Source organism: Salminus brasiliensis, chromosome 3, assembly GCF_030463535.1.
Source record: "Salminus brasiliensis chromosome 3, fSalBra1.hap2, whole genome shotgun sequence".
NCBI classification, from domain to species: domain Eukaryota; kingdom Metazoa; phylum Chordata; class Actinopteri; order Characiformes; family Bryconidae; genus Salminus; species Salminus brasiliensis.
In genome coordinates this window covers 48,854,712-48,873,169 of record NC_132880.1, presented here as the reverse complement: position 1 = coordinate 48,873,169, position 18,458 = coordinate 48,854,712, and the positions used below count along the sequence as shown (strand labels likewise).

At 40.2% G+C, this 18,458-nt stretch overlaps 1 protein-coding gene across 1 annotated transcript; it reads right to left on the bottom strand.

The window, feature by feature from the left end:
* Nucleotides 1-7,077: 7,077 nt before the first annotated feature.
* Nucleotides 7,078-10,428, bottom strand: LOC140551103 (butyrophilin-like protein 2). Its single transcript, XM_072674472.1, has 4 exons — nt 10,383-10,428; nt 9,594-9,935; nt 7,318-7,665; nt 7,078-7,193 (listed from the first exon to the last, which is right to left on the bottom strand). The coding sequence occupies exons 1-4, from the start codon at nt 10,426-10,428 to the stop codon at nt 7,078-7,080; spliced, it is 852 nt and encodes a 283-aa protein (XP_072530573.1).
* Between the last annotated feature and the right edge of the window lie 8,030 nt (nt 10,429-18,458).

Sequence of the window (18,458 nt, the reverse complement as noted above, 5' to 3'; positions counted from 1 at the left end):
ACCACTGTCTACTAAAAGTTCAGCAGTTCTAATTTTAAGAGCTCAAAAATTCCAACATCCTCACATTTGGGACAACGTAACACCACGTCCATAATTAGTGGTACTAGATAACACAGCAGTTAAATATGTGTGTTGTGTAGTTTGGCTCTTTTATCAATAAAAGAGCTTTTTGTGTTTCTCCCTTATTTCCTTGTCTTTATTGGCCCAAACATAAAATACACATACATGTCTTACCCTAGAATAAAAATACCATAGAATCAAGGTGGGGTCTTAAAAATAGCTAATGCCAAAGATTTCCCTGAAAGAACTTAAAACTTGAAAGCTGTTATGGCAGTTTTCACAAAACAGCAGGTATTATTCACACAAAGCCAGGTCAGAATATTAAATTACACACAAAACAATATATGAGCACACTACAAACCCCTGTATTTTTATAATTCATGACATATGAAAGGTAATGTGAAAAGGAAACTTGTGAAATGCAAGGTGATGGAGGAATGGTATTTTTTTAGTTTCCTACCTTTCAATTTCATGTACTGCTTTATATACTGAAGACCCAAAATGCCATTTACAAGAACAGATATTGAGATGAGCACTGCACAGCACACATCTGAAAATATAGTAAAGTAATTAGAGTGAATGAAACAATTTGAGTTTCAGCATTACAGTTCAACAGTATACTTACATCCTAATCCTCTCCATTTAGGGCAACATCTATTATTATCATTTTTATTATTATGTTGTCGTCGCACCAAACAGACCACTGTGATCCACAAAATGATGAACATTACTGTCACAAATGGAATCATCCACACTGAAACAAACACAGAATTAACAGATTTGTATGATTTAACTGATGTAGAACATTCCTGTATATATGACCTTTTCATATGTATATATATTTATATATAAATAGCCTAAATAGAAAGTGTGAGCATGCACACTTGGTATGATTTCATATTTATTACATTTTATTTAAGGTGTTTTTTAGTGTTTTTAAGTGCATTTTACAAGGTTACAACAATACTTACTATGGGTAATATTTTCTGCATAAATACCAATAAACACAAAAAAAATCATGATTAATATGCAGGTTGTAGCTATTCCAGCAGATGTGAGACCAATATGGAGACCTAAAAAAGCAAAAGCATTAACATTATTCATGTGTAAGTGCTGTCATTGACTGCTGACTGCTGCTGATGGTAAATATCCTGGTAAGAGACTGTTGTAGATTTAATGATTTTTTTAGAATGTTCTCAATGTGTTTGGTCTCCTAGACAAGTGTAGAGAAGACCAAGGTTCAGATGTTGACTTCAGGAAAACAAGACCGGACCACTCTCCGCTCAACATCAACGGCTCCTCTGTGGAGATCGTTAAGAGCACCAAGTTCCTTGGTGTCCACTTAGCGGAGAACCTCACCTGGTCCCTGAACACCAGCTCTATAGCCAAGAAACCCCAGCAGCATCTCTACTTCCTCCGGAAGCTGAGAAAGGCCCGTCTCCCTCCACCCATCCTCACCCTCTTCTATAGAGGGACCATAGAGAGCATCCTGAGCAGCTGCATCACTGCCTGGTTTGGGACCTGACCACAGCCTCTGACCGCAAGACCCTCCAACGCATTGTGAGGACAGCTGAAAGGATCATCGGAGTCTCTCTCCCCTCTGTCATGGACATTTACACTGCCTGCTGCATCCGCAAAGCAACCAGCATTGTGGATGACTCCACCCACCCTTCACACAGACTGTTCTCCCTCCTGCCATCAGGAAGAAGGTACCCCAGCATCCGGTCCAACATGACCAGACTCTGCAATAGCTTCTTCCCCCAAGCCATCAGACTTCTCAACACAACCCAACTTCTGACCTGATGTCTTTTCTGTTACATGCACACACACACTCTCTCTCTCTCTCTCTCTCTCTCTCTCCAACCATTTACCCCAGATAAAATGGGAAGCATTTTTTGCACAAAGCATTTTGCACTAATAACTTTACTACCTCACTGGACTCAATATTTATTACACACTGCATAATTTGCACACTACCCCTAATTATTTATTATTCTCTGTCTGTACTGTGTTGTGTTGTCTGTCTGCACTTGTACTGTGTTGCACTTGTGTTGTGCATGCACTGTGTCTATGTTGCACCATGGTCCTGGAGGAACGCTGTTTCGTTTCACTGTGTACTCTGTATGTAGTTGAAAAGACAATAAAACCCAGCTTGATTTTTAACTTTGGCCTTAAACAGATGCTTATGCTTTTTGATTGGCTGTTACTGAGGTCACAAATAAAACACCACAGCAATAAACAGGGAGCAGTTCTGAGCAGCGGTACAGTGAATAAGCGCTACCCATTTTGCCTGATGTTACACCATTACCACTCTTATTTCTGTCTATATATCACTGTTAATTCATTGTATTTTCATTTAGATGTTCTCAATTTTTTTAATTAAGTTGGTATTATCTTTACTTGTAGATTACATTAATTATTATATTTTTATTTTAATGTAAAATTGTTACTTACGTTTAAAGGGTTTTTGCTGAAAGAAGTGTCTTTGAAGTGAGAGAAGCAAAATCATCCCTACGAAAACTGAGGATGTTGTAGTAGCAATATCTGCAAGGTTATAAGAAGAATGTTAGTAATTCCAGACTTTATATGTTATAATGTCTTATGATCTTATGATAATAGAAACAGTCAATTAACAACACAAATAAATGTATTATATATTATTAGTAGAAGTGGTAGTATTAGGAAACCTGGCATAACTGATGTGTTCCATTACTTAAAAGCCATGCCACTAAAAGTGTAAATTTAGACACAGAGAGAAGTCCAGTGTCAGCAGACTTCACTGAACGAGCGGGGCAGTATGGGTTTTTCTCATTAAGGGCTGAACTTAACTCTGAAAACACACCTGGTGAAGTTGTATCAGCATGGAGAAAAATAGCCAACAGGATACCATTGGATAGTTCCAGACACAGAAACGAAAATATCCTGAGAGCAAATTTGGCTGCAAAAAAAGTTGCCATATGCATTTTATACTGGTGCAGGATATATAAAATCAAATCACGTTCATTGTCACACAGACTGTCCACACTATGAACACACTATACACACACACACACACACACACACATTTACATTGTTATGTATAGTTTACTTTTCTTATTATTGACATAATCATTGGCATATGTATATGTGTATAAGAAAATAAATTTTTATTTTATTTACCTGAAATCACAGCACCAATAGAACACAGTATTAGTCCTGTCAACATTGAGATTTTTTCAGTCAGAATAATAGAAGATGCTTTATAATCAAACTCAACTAGAGGAGGAGAAACAAGAAGGAAAAATATGTGAAACAGTGCAGACAGAACAAAAATTACTGAGCAGGTTAGTTTGTAGATTCTAATGTATAAGGTATAAAGTTGCTTTTTAATATTTTCAGCAATATTACTTTTTTTCCATGCTTTACAGCTTTTACAATTTCTTGTATTAATTAATCATTTTAATTTGGATAATAGCTGTTTTCAATTGATAACACAGTGAAATGACATGCATAAAACACTTATTTAAACTCCCACATAGAGTGCTAACCCTATTCTCAAGTCTCCAAAACTCTAAAAACATGTTCTGCTTTACACACATTTTGCAAATTGCACATTTAAACACAAAAATTGCAAATGTAAAATGCACTGAACACAGTTCTCCGCATAAGACACATAGACTCACATGTTTGCCTTATCAAAACACTGCCATTCAAAATAACTCCACATATACTAATTGGCCAATATATGTGCCACCTAGCCAAACACCTTAATGGTTAATTGTTACCACTTCAATCAGGAAGTAAGCACCTTAGTCGATAATGTCATCAAACATGAGCTGACAAAATGAAAGGCTGGACAGAGAGTGCAGCCCAACCTGAGCCTTTTTACTGTCACTTCTGTCATCCGGACATTTAGACTGGAGAACAGGTGTGTAACCAAAATGTCTTTCACACTATGTAGTACACCCCACATAGTGTATCAGTTGGGTGACACAAGTGTACTTATGAATGGCTGATGTAATACATACATGTCAACTGTACAAGTCTCCTTTACTCTTTACTGTGGGGGACATATCTTTAGGCTACATTGTCCAAGCCCAATATTTTTACATTTTACATTGTTTTTCAAAAGGACTGAGAAAAGCAAACATGGTGGAGAAAGGGGCAAATGTTCACTGGGGTACAGGAAGCTGCCATTGTAAACTTGGTTAGCAAAAATAATAATGTTATATGTAGTTTTGGTTGCAGTGATTCATTTTGCAGGATAAATGAGGATACTTTGCAGTTTTGGTGTGTGGTTTTATAAATTATGTTAAGTATTTTGATAAAACCAGCCTAGTTTACAAAATTGTGTTTTAACAGTTGAAAAAGGTCTGCACATATTTTTTCATTGTTCACCCCCAGATTTGTTAATCACCAATGATCATCTTTAAAAGTTTACTATAGAGAAACAGAAAGCTCTGCCTCTTTTGTCTCACATGCAGTGAAAACAGCAAGCAAAATCTCATAGGCAGGAAGATGATTGACAGATTCTCTAGTTTGCTACAGCCCTGCAGAAGCTCTTTGAGAGTTTGAGAGATTGTGGGTGGTCAAAGAAGGACTGGGCTGTTTGATTACTCCCTCTACTGATGGAGGAAGCCTAGCCCACTGCTCAGGAAATATGCAAATCATAACATTTCTGCCACTAATTATGTGTCAGGTCTAATATGTAAGAAACATTTCAAAATAACAAAAAAGGTTTAAAAAGCATTTGGGCACCCTGCATGGCCAGTACTTAGTAATCCCCATTCTCTCTTAGTAGTAGCTAAGAGTCGCTCAGTTCTTCTTTTAAAGATGTTTTCCTCATTCTCCAACCTGCTTTTCTGAGGTCTATCCACAGGTAGACCTGATGTTTGTTGAGTAATGATGTTTAGGTCAGGAGATGTGAGTGCCATGGCAAAACCTTCAGCCTGTTCCTCTTAGGTTAGCCCATTGTTTTTGTAGAAGCTCATCATCTTTTCAACGTCAACTTTTTTTTCATATGGTGAGATGTTCTTTCTTCTACCAGTGAAATGTGTGTCACTGGCTGCAACACAATCTGTAGAACAGTGCACCACTCCAGAGTCTGATGAATCTTTCTGAAAGTCTTCTACAGTCAAATACAGGTTTCGACTTCTAGTAATAGTAGTTATTTCTGAAAGTTTTCTTGGTTTTCATGGTCTTCTAGACCTCAACTTGAGCTCCACACTAAAACTAACCTTGATAAAAAAAAATGTTGCTTAACATTCACACTAACATATACTGAACAAAGATGCTGACATTTTAATCTCAATTGATGATGTAAAGTGTTCTAATGTAGGTAATGTATTGAGATTGTATTCTACGTCATTTTAATTCTAAGTACAACTGTCCTGCTGACTCAGTCAGGCAGTGAGACCACTCATATAACCTCCAGTGTTGCTGTGTCTTGTTGTAAGTTTTCGGCCATGATCATTGTTAGATTCTGTTTTTTATTATTATCATTATCATTTATCATTTATTTCACTATTAAACATCTTTTAGCTGCAGAAAAGGTGTTGCTTACCTGAGAACACAGCTGTCATTATAATAGAGCAATGAAGTGGAAAACTCAGACTTTTCACTTCTTTCACCAGCCGTTCTGTAAATCACATGTAGACATTATGAAAACCTGAAAGCTGTACATGTATTTTTATGTAAAATAATTTGATCAACATTCCATCCAACAGATGAGTTTGTAGTTCAGAGTACCCCCTTTATGAGCTATACTGCTGTGTAAAATACTGTGCACTACTGTGCATACTAGTGTGACCAACTGCATTTAATTTAATTTAATCCTGAAGTGTTGTTTTCTGGACCATTACTGGAATATATCATACCTGGAAGTTTGTGTAGATAAGGGGCAGTCTTCATCAGTATCAGACACCGTGAAAAACTGACAGCTGCACAAACGATGACCTCATAGAGAAGTCCTATAAAAACATGAAAAACAAGAACTGTGGTCTTTTATGCACAAGGTAAGATCCTGACACGTGTGTGTAGAAGAAAATCTACATTATTCCCACAGTGATTAGTAGAGCTGTTTCATTCTGATTGGCCTACTCATTCTGAAAGCTATTGTATTGTATTGAGCTGTTTGGACTGTACAACTGCAAGAAAAAGGAAGTTAACCCTTTGGGATTTAGCTGGATTTCTGTATTGATTACTAATTAAATGTGGTCTGATCATTTATTAGCAGCATGTGCAACATCTCTGTGCAGCCTATGATCTTTATGGAAATGTTTATTTGCAGTTCTCATTAATCCTCAGTAAGACAGAACTGCTTTTGGTTTGGTTATACAACAATTGGTTATTCTGACAGTCCATATCACAATTTTCATGAGCCAAGACTAAAGACAGCTATCCTGACCACAGTCAGTCAGATTTTATTCAGACAGATTTTCTATGTCTGAATAAAATCACAAGTTTTGAGAGTTTTGGGAGTTGTAATGCACTCCAGGCAAGATGGCACCAGTGAAAACTTGTGATTTTATTCAGACATTGAAAATCTGTCTGGGACAGTGAAAGCACTTGCAAAGTCACTTGGTGTAAGGCCAGCATAACTGCCATGTGAGTGTCATTGGAGTTTGAGTCGCTGGCTTGAATCTCTATCTCTGTTCAGGGTCAGTACAAGTCTAAACTACTCAGGTTCATGTGTACATAAACAGCTTTAGAAATTTTGTTGTCATTATGTAGTTTGGTAGTATCAGAGGGAAATAACTAAGGCAGTAATAATTATTCATAAATTCAAATTTCTCATCAGACTGTAAAAACATTTTTGTAAAAAAGAATTTCAATTACAAAAACACTCGCTTACGCTTACTCTACGTACCTTCTGTTGACCACAGTACAAAAGCAATGAACATGCTGATGTTCGGACAGAAGGCTGACAAAATATACATGACCAGGACTCGTCTGGTTGTAACTGAGGAGGAGACAATAATGAATATTATTATTTCATATTTTAGTGCCATTTTTAATCATTTATCTGCTTACTACTGCTTACTCAACTCTACCTTCTTTCTGCAAAAAGATAAAAACAGGAACTCCAAGTCCCAGTGCCAGTGCAAATGAAATGAAACACAGCACCAGAATGAATTTCTGGAGAGAGGAGGGACCTGCAGGACAAAACAGCAGCAGATCAACAGACAGTAATAATGAAAACATGTTCACACTCATTTTTATCTGGTTTCATTTTGAACAATTCATGAATAAGATTTCACAGTGAGTTCTTAATGGTACCTATTTGCTGGATGATCACAGTGGTTTGAGCTGAAAGGTCTGCAGCATGAACCTTACAGATGAATTCTCCTTTATCTTCCAGCCTAATGTCCTTCAGCCTCAGTGAGAAGTTTCCTCCATGGATTTCTGAGATGAAGAACTCAGCTCTTCCTTGATAACGTTCATGAGAAGATTCTGAGAGGGTCTCGTTATCTTGGAAGAGCAGAATGAGGATGTCAGGGTGTTTCGTCCAGGTCACTTCCTCCAGCTGGTGAACAGGTATATGAGAGTCTACAGAGCAGTTCAGTATCACCTCCTCACCTACAGAGGTGATGATAGCGTGGTGCGCACCTGTCACCACCAAACGCTCTGAAAGAATCCAAAAACAGGATCAGAACTGATTTGGGATGGAAGGAGCTATATAAATATAGCATTATAATTATAGGATATGAACTATTAGCTAATACTGCCTTCTGGGTAATGGTGACATTTTGCATTTGATAAAGACAATACAGGCAGGCAGAGCGAAGAAGTTTAGTAGTATCTAAGCTAAGGATCCTAGTCTATACAAACTAGCTAAGAGTATTTTCTGAATAAACAGCAAAGCACTTTTGTAAGTTGTCAAATTTACAAAAATGTCTCTATATGATAATATAGGTCAAATAATTGTACATGTACAGGTAAAAAAGATCCTGAAGATCTTCTGTTGATGCATCAAATCATCTGGCACATCAAGTAGAGTTCATATCATATCTTATTAATAAGAATGTAACCCAGCCTAAGCTTAAAATCCAACCCTGACCTTCATCTTAACCTTAACCTCAACCCAAGCCTAACCCAGCCTTACCCAAATCCTCTATGAATCAATTTGCCAAAAAATAAAATAATGGATTTTAAATGGTTTTATGATGAAAGTTTAATAGTTTAAAACTGAACTTTCAGAAGCATACAGCACTCCTGATGTGGTACCTCCTACGACTACTGTATATCTCTCCATGTCAAGTCTTGCAAATGCACTTTACATCATCTGCATTACTGCACCTGATTACATACTGCATTACAGTAGCCTTCATAAAAACAAAGGCATTATATATTTGCTTCAGAAATCCACTGGTTTAAATGAAAAGAATTAATGTGTAGTTAAACTGCACATTCTCTCATTTTTATAAAGGTTATATTTCTTTTAGATTTTAGTTTTAGCATCTACACATTATGCCACCTTTTATACACATGCACTTCCACTTTTCAATGCACCATAATTGTTAGTTACAGTAAAATATCTGTTGTTTTATGTTGTGTTGAATGTCCTTTGCATGCAATGACTGTGAAGTCTTAGATTCAGATATTATCAGGTGTATAATTCAAGAGTATCTTCACTGTTGATTCTAAAGTGTTTGGGTTTTAAAAACTCTCTATGTTGCTCTGGCAGTGGAGAAAAACCTGTTTGTCTCATTGTAGAATGGAGTTTGGAGTTTCTGCTATTTCTGAGTAAGTCTCAGTGAACTGTTTTAGTGAACTGTGTCCTGGCCATTTTGTTTTTGTGGCTAGCTAGTGATAGCACACCTACCTCCTGAGCAGAGACATGTTAGGTGTGTTATGATTCTTCTTCACTTTGGTAAGAATTCTACTGTCATCATCTCTGAAGGTGTTTCTTGACCTACCGGTCTCTTTATGGTTACTAAGCTCACCAGTTCTCACCTAATAAATGTTCCAGAGTGCTTCATCGCTCACTCAGAAAATACCCTTAGTTAGTTAGTTAGTTTTTATTGGTTTGGATCCAAAAGATCTCTCAAAGAAACTCTGGACCTCATTTTGACAATATGATAGTATATATGTAACTAACTCAACAGAGGACCAAAAGCATTGACTACAGATTTAAAAAAAATAAGCATACCTGAGTCATCACAAACACTTATGAAACTCTATGTCCTGAGCATTATGGTGCCTTTGAAAGGGGGAGGGGCTATGCATAAAAGGTGCTATAATTTCTAAATGTTAAATCTTAAATGTACAAAAAAATAACCTATATTAAAATATGAGAATGTGCATTATAACCACATTTTATTCAATTATAAAAAAGGTGAAGCTCAGAGGCAATGGAATAAAACATGGATAATGTCCCAAACATGGATAATTATATGGAGAAATCTCTCTCTACTGTCAATTACTGTCAATAATTTGTTATTTAACACACACATACAAATGTATCACTGTAAATCTACATTTTACTGTATGTCCTCATATGACCAGAATGACAAAGAAGTCTAGGTTTCCAGATAAGGAGAAAATTTACCCACCAACGTCTTTAATCTCCACTGTAGTCTCACTGGAGTCCTGATCTGTGTAAACCTGACACCTGTAAACTCCAGCATCTTCTCTAGTGATGTTGCTGAGCAAGATGGAGTAGTTCCCTCTTGATATCTGATCTGGGAAGAAGTTCGCTCTGCCCCTGAAGGTCGGACTCTGCAGCTCTGGTCTGATTTCATTTTGCTGGAAAACGTTCACTACGGATCCTGAGTCTGATCTCCATTCCACTCTGAGACCTTCCAGAGGCAGGGGGTTCTGAGCAGAACACGACAGAACCACAGCGCCCCCCAGCTGGACCACAAGAGGACTGGAGGGGCCTTCAACCTGAAGACCTGGATCAAAATCAGAGAATCAAGTTCATTTCTTTGTCTTTACTGACTGTTATTACTGTATCTCTTATTGTCTGCTGTTTTTTTGTAAAAAGAGTTCTGAAATGTTTTTTAAATAATCAGTTACTTTAAAACTGGACTAACTGCTATTAACAAATCAAAATTTAAGTTAAAATATTTTTGACATGAACTTATCATCAAGAGAATTATGATTTACCTAGGTAGCTTTTATATTTACTGTGTATAAAAAATAATATACCCTATTGGGTGTAGAGTAATCAGTACCCACAGTACAGTATGTTTTACACCTCTGTACTACATCTTAACTGATATTAGAAAATCTTCACTGCAAAACAGTGACAACAAAGTGACGTAAAATCCACAGTTTGTTTATTCACTGTCACAATGAACAGCTTTGTTGTGTAAAAGTTATTTTAATAAAGTTCTTACCTTTAATTTCAGAAGCCAGGATCAGCAGAAAGAACAACACCTCCATTTCACCTGCAGGACATCACTGTTAGGACATGAAAATCGTAACTGACGAAATAATAAGAGCTGAAACTCTGATGCAGTCTGAGTGTGTCCTGAATGTTTGGTATGAGGAAAAACTACTGCAGAAAGACCTGCAGGAAGAAGTTGTAGGAGTTTCATTATTCACTCAAGCATTCAATCAGCCACTGCAGGAGATACAAAGTTTATTAAATATCTTTAATAAGTTAATTTCTTTAATACTGAGCTATCATTAAAACTGTGCAGAAACATCAGTACTGACTCTGGGTTTACTACAATAATAATAATGGGATTGTAAAGACTGGAAACTCATTGTTATTTAAAATTTGATAAGAAAATCTGAATCACAGAGACAGACAAGAGGGTAAAGTACTTCCTCGTCCTGATTTCCACCATCAGCACACTTGACTTTAGAATACTTGGCACCAGATCCAGGAACAGGGTGGCAGTGCCTACCTGGCACACACACCTACAGCTCCGGATCAGCCTGTTTCACTACAATCCTTAAAAACCTTAGTTAATAAACACAACATACTTTCATTTCTACAGTCACAGTGCAAAGTTTTAAAAAGTGAAGGATTAGATCAAGTAAAGACCTGTTCGAGTAACACAACTAATATTGGACTTAACATTGCATTAACCTGCACTTACTGTTTCTGCTCTATAATAAGCACCAGTAACACATTAGTGTCAATTGTGTACTACCAAGACCCGCACTCTGGTCTTATGATGTTCATTAGAAATTATGAGTGGACTACGGGAGATTGAAGTGCCTCAAAATCACTCTGCAATTCCACTCTAAAATACAGATACTCAGGGAAAATCAGTACCCAAAGTATCAGTGCTTGATTCTATTTGCTAAAAGCTCATGACCAATGCAGTATGAGGCCTTAATTGTAACACACAACCACATACACTGTGTGCAGAATTATTAGGCAAATGAGTATTTTGATCACATCATCCTTTTTATACATGTTTTCCTACTCCAAGCTCTATAGGCTTGAAAGCCAACTACCAATCAAGTAAGTCAGGTGATGTGCATCTCTGTAATGAGAAGGGGTGTGGTCTAATGACATCAACACCCTATATAAGGTGTGCTTAATTATTAGACAACTTCCTTTCCTTTGGCAAAATGGGTCAGAAGAGAGAGTTTCATGGCAAATAGCCAACAGGGTCGCAAGAAACGTGTTGAAAAAAACAGGCGCAAAATAACTGCCCATGAATCGAGGAAAATCAAGCGTGAAGCTGCCAAGATTCCATTTGCCACCAGTTTTGCCTTATTTCAGAGCTGCAATGTTACTGGAGTCTCAAAAGGCACAAGGTGTGTGATACTCAGGAACATGGCCAAGGTAAGGAAGGCTGAAAAACGACCACCTTTGAACAAGAAACATAAGATAAAACGTCAAGACTGGGCCAAGAAATATCTTAAGACCGATTTTTCTTAAGATAAGAAGGTTTTATGGACTGATGAAATGCGAGTGACTCTTGATGGGCCAGATGGATGGGCCCGAGGCTGGATCAGTAAAGGGCAGAGAGCTCCACTCCGACTCAGACGCAAGCAAGGTGGAGGTGGGGTACTGGTATGGGCTGGTATCAAAGATAAACTTGTGGGACCTTTTCGGGTTGAGGATGGAGTGAAGCTCAACTCCCAGACCTACTGCCAGTTTCTGGAGGACGCCTTCTTCAAGCAGTGGTACAGAAAGAATTCGGTATCGTTCAAGAAAAACATGATTTTCATGCAGGACAATGCTCCATCACATGCATCCATATACTCCACAGCGTGGCTGGCCAGTAAGGGTCTAAAAGAAGAAAAAATGATGACATGGACCCCTTGTTCACCTGATCTGAACCCCATAGAGAACCTGTGGTTCCTCATGAAATGTGAGATCTACAGGAAGGGAAAACAGTACACCTCTCTGAACAGTGTCTGGGAGGCTGTGGTGTCTGCTGCACGCAATGTTGATCGTAAACAGATCAAGCAACTGACAGAATCTATGGATGGAAGGCTTTTGAGTGTCATCGTAAAGAAAGGTGGCTGTATTGGTCACTGATTTGGTTTTGGTTTTGTTTTTGAATGTCAGAAATGTTTATTTCTAAATTTTGTGTTATATGGGTTTACCTGGTGAAAATAAACAAGTGAGATGGGTAAATTTGTTTTTTATTAAGTTGCCTAATAATTCTGCACAGCCACATAGCCAAATAAAAAAAAAACCAATCCAACTTTCAAAAATATTAAGCTTTGATATTTATGAGTATTTTGGGTTGATTGAGAACATAGTTGTTCAATAATAAAATGAATCCTCTCAAATACAACTTGCCTAATAATTCTGCACTCATTGTAAAAGGATGCCAGTGTTTCAGGGTGCTTTCTTGTCTGTGTTATCTTGTACCTTCATGTTACGTAGGCTGTTGTAGTCATATTTACAGTGAATCAGAGTCATTTTAACACTGAATTAGGTCATCTGACCGTAAATCAGAGTCTTCATACTGAATTAGTCATTCATGAATACATGAATACCTGAATTAGAATACAGTCATCAGTCCAATGACTGTAGTATCATCAAGTTTGCTGATCACTGGGAGGGAGGTGGCTGAGCTGGTGGACTGGTGTGATGACAACAATATTTCCTTAAATACAGATACGACTAAGTAAATGACCCCTGTACATGGGTGAGACAGAGGTAGAGAGAGTGAAAACTTTCAAATTCATCGGTGTTCAGATTAATGACGATCTCACCTGGTCACACAACACGCACCACATCCTCCAGAAGTCCCATTGTATTTTCTCAGAAGGCTAAGGAAATTTGGCATGTCAGCCCAAATTCTCAGCAACTTTTACAGGAGTATGATCAACAGTGTTCTTACCAGCTCCAACACAGTCTGGTACGGAAACTGCACCTCTCAGGACAGGAAGGCTCTCCAGCATGTGATCAAGACTGCACAGTCCATTTCCGGAGCAGCCTTCCCCTCACTCCAACTACAGGACTAGGGTTACCAGCAGGGCGGCCCACAGCACTATCAGGGACATTACACACCCTGAACACAGCCTCTTCACGCTTCTACCATCGGGCCGACGCTACAAGAGTGTAAAGTCCAGGACAGCCAGACTGATGAACAATTTCTATCCACAAGCTGTCAGGTTTGTAAACTCCTCCTCCCCCTTACACTCTGAACGGGCTGAACTTTGACATGTGCCCATTAATATGAGCCCACTACATATATTGCTACTACTGCTGTACAAATACTGTTTCTGATTCTGCAATTCCAGTAACCTCATTTACCCACCTTGTTCTAATACCAAGGTGATGGTGACTGGGGGACTCTGGAATTGCCAGTCTGCAGTGCAGAAGGCAGATTTCATCTCAGCTTTTGCTTCTGCTCGGTCTCCTTCCTGGCTCTGACTGAGACGTGGATCACCCCGGACAACTCTGCAACTCCAGCCGCTTTGTCGTTCACCTTTGCCTTTTCCCACTCTCCACAAAGGACTGGCAGGGGCAGCGGCACCGGTTTGCTCCTCTCTCCTCTGTGGCGCTTCACCCCGCTCTCTTTTTCTAATCTTGAGATTTCCTCCTTTGAATACCATGCTGTTACTGTCTCTTCTCCCACTAGACTTCACATCATTGTTCTCTACATCACATCATTGTTGCCTCACTTATTCTACTTGGCGACTTCAACCTTCCATCAGAGAAACTCCAGTCATCATGCCTTCTTCCATTGCAATCCTCTTTTGATCTCACGTTCAACCAGTCTGCACCAGCACACAGAGCAGGGAACACTCTGGACCTAATCTTCAGCATACCTGTCCCTGCTCTGGACGTGGCTGTGACTCCTTTGGACTTGTCTGATCACCACTTTCTCTCCTTCTCACTCCTCCTCTCTGCTCCACCACCACCTCTGCAAGTTCCTCCATTCTTCACCACAGTCTTCGCTCTGTCTCCCCCTCAGCTCTCTCCTCAACTGTTCTGACCACTCATCCTCATCCTGAATCTTTCTCCTCTCTCCCACTAGAAACTGCTACAGACACTCTCCTCTCATATATCTCCACCTCTGTCCACCTTTTCTGCCCTTTCTTACCTAGGTCAGCAAATTCCTTTCAACCTTCCCTGTGGCTGTCAGATGTTCTCCACAACAACCGTAGCTAAGAATGGCTGAAAGGAAGTGGCGGAAGTCACAACACGACTCCAACCTCCACTCCTATCAGTCGCTTCTCTCCAGGTTCAGAACGGAAGCTGTGGCTGCTAAAGCATGTTTCTACAGGGGGAAACTGGAAGCATCTGCATCTGACCCACGCAAACTCTTCACCATCTTCTCCTCTCTCCTTAACCCTCAACTCCCCCACCACCCACTGCCCTGTCTGCAGAAGATTTTGTCTCCTTCTTTGAAGAAAAGGTTGACAAGATCCGCTGATCCTTCCCCCTGCCTCTACCCCCCTCTCTAGACACTGCCCTCCTCCTCCCTCTTCTCTGTCCTGCTTCTCTCCTCTTTCCACAGATGACCTCCTACATCTTCTCACCTCTAATAATCCTACCACCTGTCCACTAGACCCTGTTCCATCCACATTGTTTCAAACCATCGCTCCAAACCTCCTTCCTTTCATCTCCATCATAAACAGCTCTTTGTTGTCAGGTCATGTACCATCTGCCTTCAAGTCTGCCAGAGCTGTGCCTATCCTAAAGAAGTCAACTCTGGACAGCTTGGACATTGGCAACTACAGACCTATTTCTCTTCTCTCCTTCCTCTCAAAGATTCTCGAACGTTCTGTCTACAACCAACTGTCTCTCTTTCTCACTCTGAACAATCTTCAGGACTCTAACCAGTCTGGCTTCAAAGCTGCACACTCTACTGAAACTGCTCTCATCGCAGTTACAGAGAAGCTCCATGCAGCTAAAGCTGCCAGACTGTCCTCGGTTCTGATCCTTCTTCACCTCTCCGCAGCTTTTGACACAGTGGACCACAAGATCCTTCTGTCTGTCCTTGCCGGCCTTGGAATTACCGGCTTTGCATGGCGATGGTTTGCATCATACCTGCAGGGACGCTCATACCAGGTAACATGGCAGGGCGACACGTCCGCTCCTTGTAGTCTCTCCCCTGGTGTTCCACAAGGCTGGGTTCTTGGTCCTCTTCTTTTCTCACTCTACACTCGCTCTCTTGGTAAAGTGACATCCTCTCATGGATTCTCTTACCACTGTTATGCCTATGACACTCAACTTTTTCTTTCCTATCATCTGACACACAGGTTTCTGCCTGTATCTCAGCAGGCCTCGCTGATGTGTCTTCTTGAATGGCGGCTCACCACCTCAAACTCAACCCCAGCAAGACGGAGCTGCTGTACATCCCAGGAACTGCTGGACTTAAAAACGATCTAGCCATCTTCTTTGAGAACTCACTGGTCACTCCTTCTACAGAAGCTCGAAGTCTTGGTGTAGTCATGGATGATCAGTTATTGTTCTCAAGTCATGTTGCAAACGTAACTCGGTCCTGCAGATTTCTCCTGTACAACATCCGGAGAATTTGACCTTTCCTCTCTAGAGAGTCGCCCAGGTGCTTGTTCAGTCTCTCGTCACTTCAAGACTTGACTACTGCAACTCTCTTCTGGCTGGTCTTCCTCTGCGCACCATCAGGCCCCTGCAACTTATCCAGAACACAGTGGCACGGGTCGTCTTCAGCGTTCCTAAATTCAGCCATGTCACTCCACTGCTGCATTCTCTCTTCACTGGCTTCCTGTAGCTGCTGCTCGCATCAGATTCCAAACCCTGACTCTGGCCTACAAAGCCAAGACTGGACCAACCCCTCCATTCTTGATGGCAATGGTCAAAAGCCGATCTGCACCTAGAGCCCTTCGAGCTTCAAGTACGGCTCGGCTCGACCCGCCATCCTTTAAGATTCACGGAAGACGAGCATCCAGACTTTTTTCTGTCCTGCACCAAAGTGGTGGAACAAACTTCCCCTGGGTGTCCGAACAGCCGAGTCGCTTGCTGTCTTCAAATGCAGACTGAAGACCCACCTCTTCTGAGAATACTTGGACGAATAGCAGAGTACTATGGTCACCTTATTGACTTGTGCTTAGTAATGTCTAAAGCTTAAAGGTATGTTTGAACTATTAGTCTATTCTAACTAGCTGAGGTTTTTCTTGGGTAAATAGCAAAGCGCTTTTGTAAGTCGCTCTGGATAAGAGCGTCTGCTAAATGCCTTAAATGTAAATGTAAATGTAAATGTTTACTTTTGTATTTTAACAATGTACTTTACACATGCACATGCAACTCTTCTCTGTACTGCATTCTTTAACTTTCTTTACTAACTTTTTTCTTTTATGTAGCTTTACTTTAGTGTACTGTACTATATACAGTGTATCACAAAAGCGAGTACACCCTCATGTTTCTGCAGATATTTAGGTATATCTTTTCATGTGACAACACTGACAGAATTACACTTTGACACAATGAAAAGTAGTCTGTGTGCAGCTTATATAACTGTAAATGTATTCTTCCCTCAAAATAACTCAATATACAGCCATTAATGTCTGAACTACCAGCAACAAAAGTGAATACACCCTAAGAGACTACACCCCTGAATGTCCAAATTGAGCACTGCTTGTCATTTTCCCTCCAAAATGTCATGTGACTCGTTAGTGTTACTAGGTCTCGGGTGTACATAGGGAGCAGGTGTTTTCAATTTTGTAGTACAGCTCTCACACTCTCTCATACTGGTCACTGAAAGTTCCAACATTACACATCATGGCAAAGAACTCTCTGAGGACATTAAAAGACAAATTGCTTCGCTACATGAAGATGGCCAAGGCAACAAAAAGATTGCCAACACCCTGAAACTGAGCTGCAGCACAGTGGCCAAGATCATCCAGCGTTTTAAAAGAGCAGGGTCCACTCAGAACAGACCTCGCATTGGTCATCCAAAGAAGCTGAGTGCACGTGCTCAGCATCACATCCAATTGCTGTCTTTGAAAGATAAGTGCAGAAGTGTTGTCAGCATTGCTGCAGAGATTGAAGAGGTGGGGGGTCAGCCTGTTAGTGCTCAGACCATACGCCACACACTACATCAAATTGGTCTGCATGGCTGTCACCCCAGAAAGAAGCCTCTTCTGAAGTCTGTACACAAGAAAGCCCGCAAACAGTTTGCTGAAAACATGTCAACAAAGTACATGGATTACTGGAACCATGTCCTAAGGTCTGATGAGACCAAGATAAATTTGTTTGGTTCAGATGGTCTCAAGCATGTGTGGTGGCAATTAGATGAGGAGTACAAAGATAAGTGTGTCTTGCCTACAGTCAAGCATGGTGGTGGGAATGCCATGGTCTGGGGCTGCATGAGTGCAGCAGGTGTTGGGGAGTTACATTTCATTAAGGGACACATGAACTCCAATATTTACTGTGAAATACTGAAGCAGAGCATGATCCCCTCCCTCCAGAAACTGGGTCGCAGGGCAGTGTTCCAGCATGATAAAGACCCCAAACACAACTCTAAGACGACCACTGCTTTATTAAAGAGGCTGAGGGTAAAGGTGATGGACTGGCCAAGCATGTCTCCAGACCTAAATCCAATAGGGCATCTATTCTATTATCTAATCTTTGGGGCATCCTCAAGCGGAAGGTGGAGGAGTGCAAAGTCTCGAATATCCACCAGCTCAATTTTATTGCTTTTATTGCTTGTTTCTGCTGTGCATAATCTTTACTCTGAATCAAACAGAATCAGAGAGTCATCTTTCTTAGGGTGGGGATAAAACCCTGGCTGGAGCTCAGGGCACCCACTAGGCTGCTAGTCACAGCTTTTGACCCTACCTGACTGACCAACCCCAGCTTCATTGCCCAGGTATGAGTAAGAATGATAAGACCCCAAACTCCTCATGACCCAGGGTTCATTACTGATGATGTGTTTAAGTCACAGCAGGTGGTGTTTAAAGAACCTGAAGGCAGTGGTTAGTTGGATCAGGAGGGGTGTATTATGGTGGCTCTCCAAGAGCCCCTCAGGAACACCCTTCTGCAACTCCAGCAGCTTATGTTT

What these genes read in the sequence shown, in the direction of transcription:
- LOC140551103 (XM_072674472.1), bottom strand. Translation starts at nt 10,428, where the DNA reads ATGGAGGTGTTGTTCTTTCTGCTGATCCTGGCTTCTGAAATTAAAG. An exon ending in AGTGGAGATTAAAGACGTTG is followed by an intron (nt 7,666 to 9,593) that starts GTGGGTAAATTT and finishes GGATTCTTTCAG; the next exon opens with AGCGTTTGGTGGTGACAGGT. An exon ending in TGTGATCATCCAGCAAATAG is followed by an intron (nt 7,194 to 7,317) that starts GTACCATTAAGA and finishes TTTGTCCTGCAG; the next exon opens with GTCCCTCCTCTCTCCAGAAA.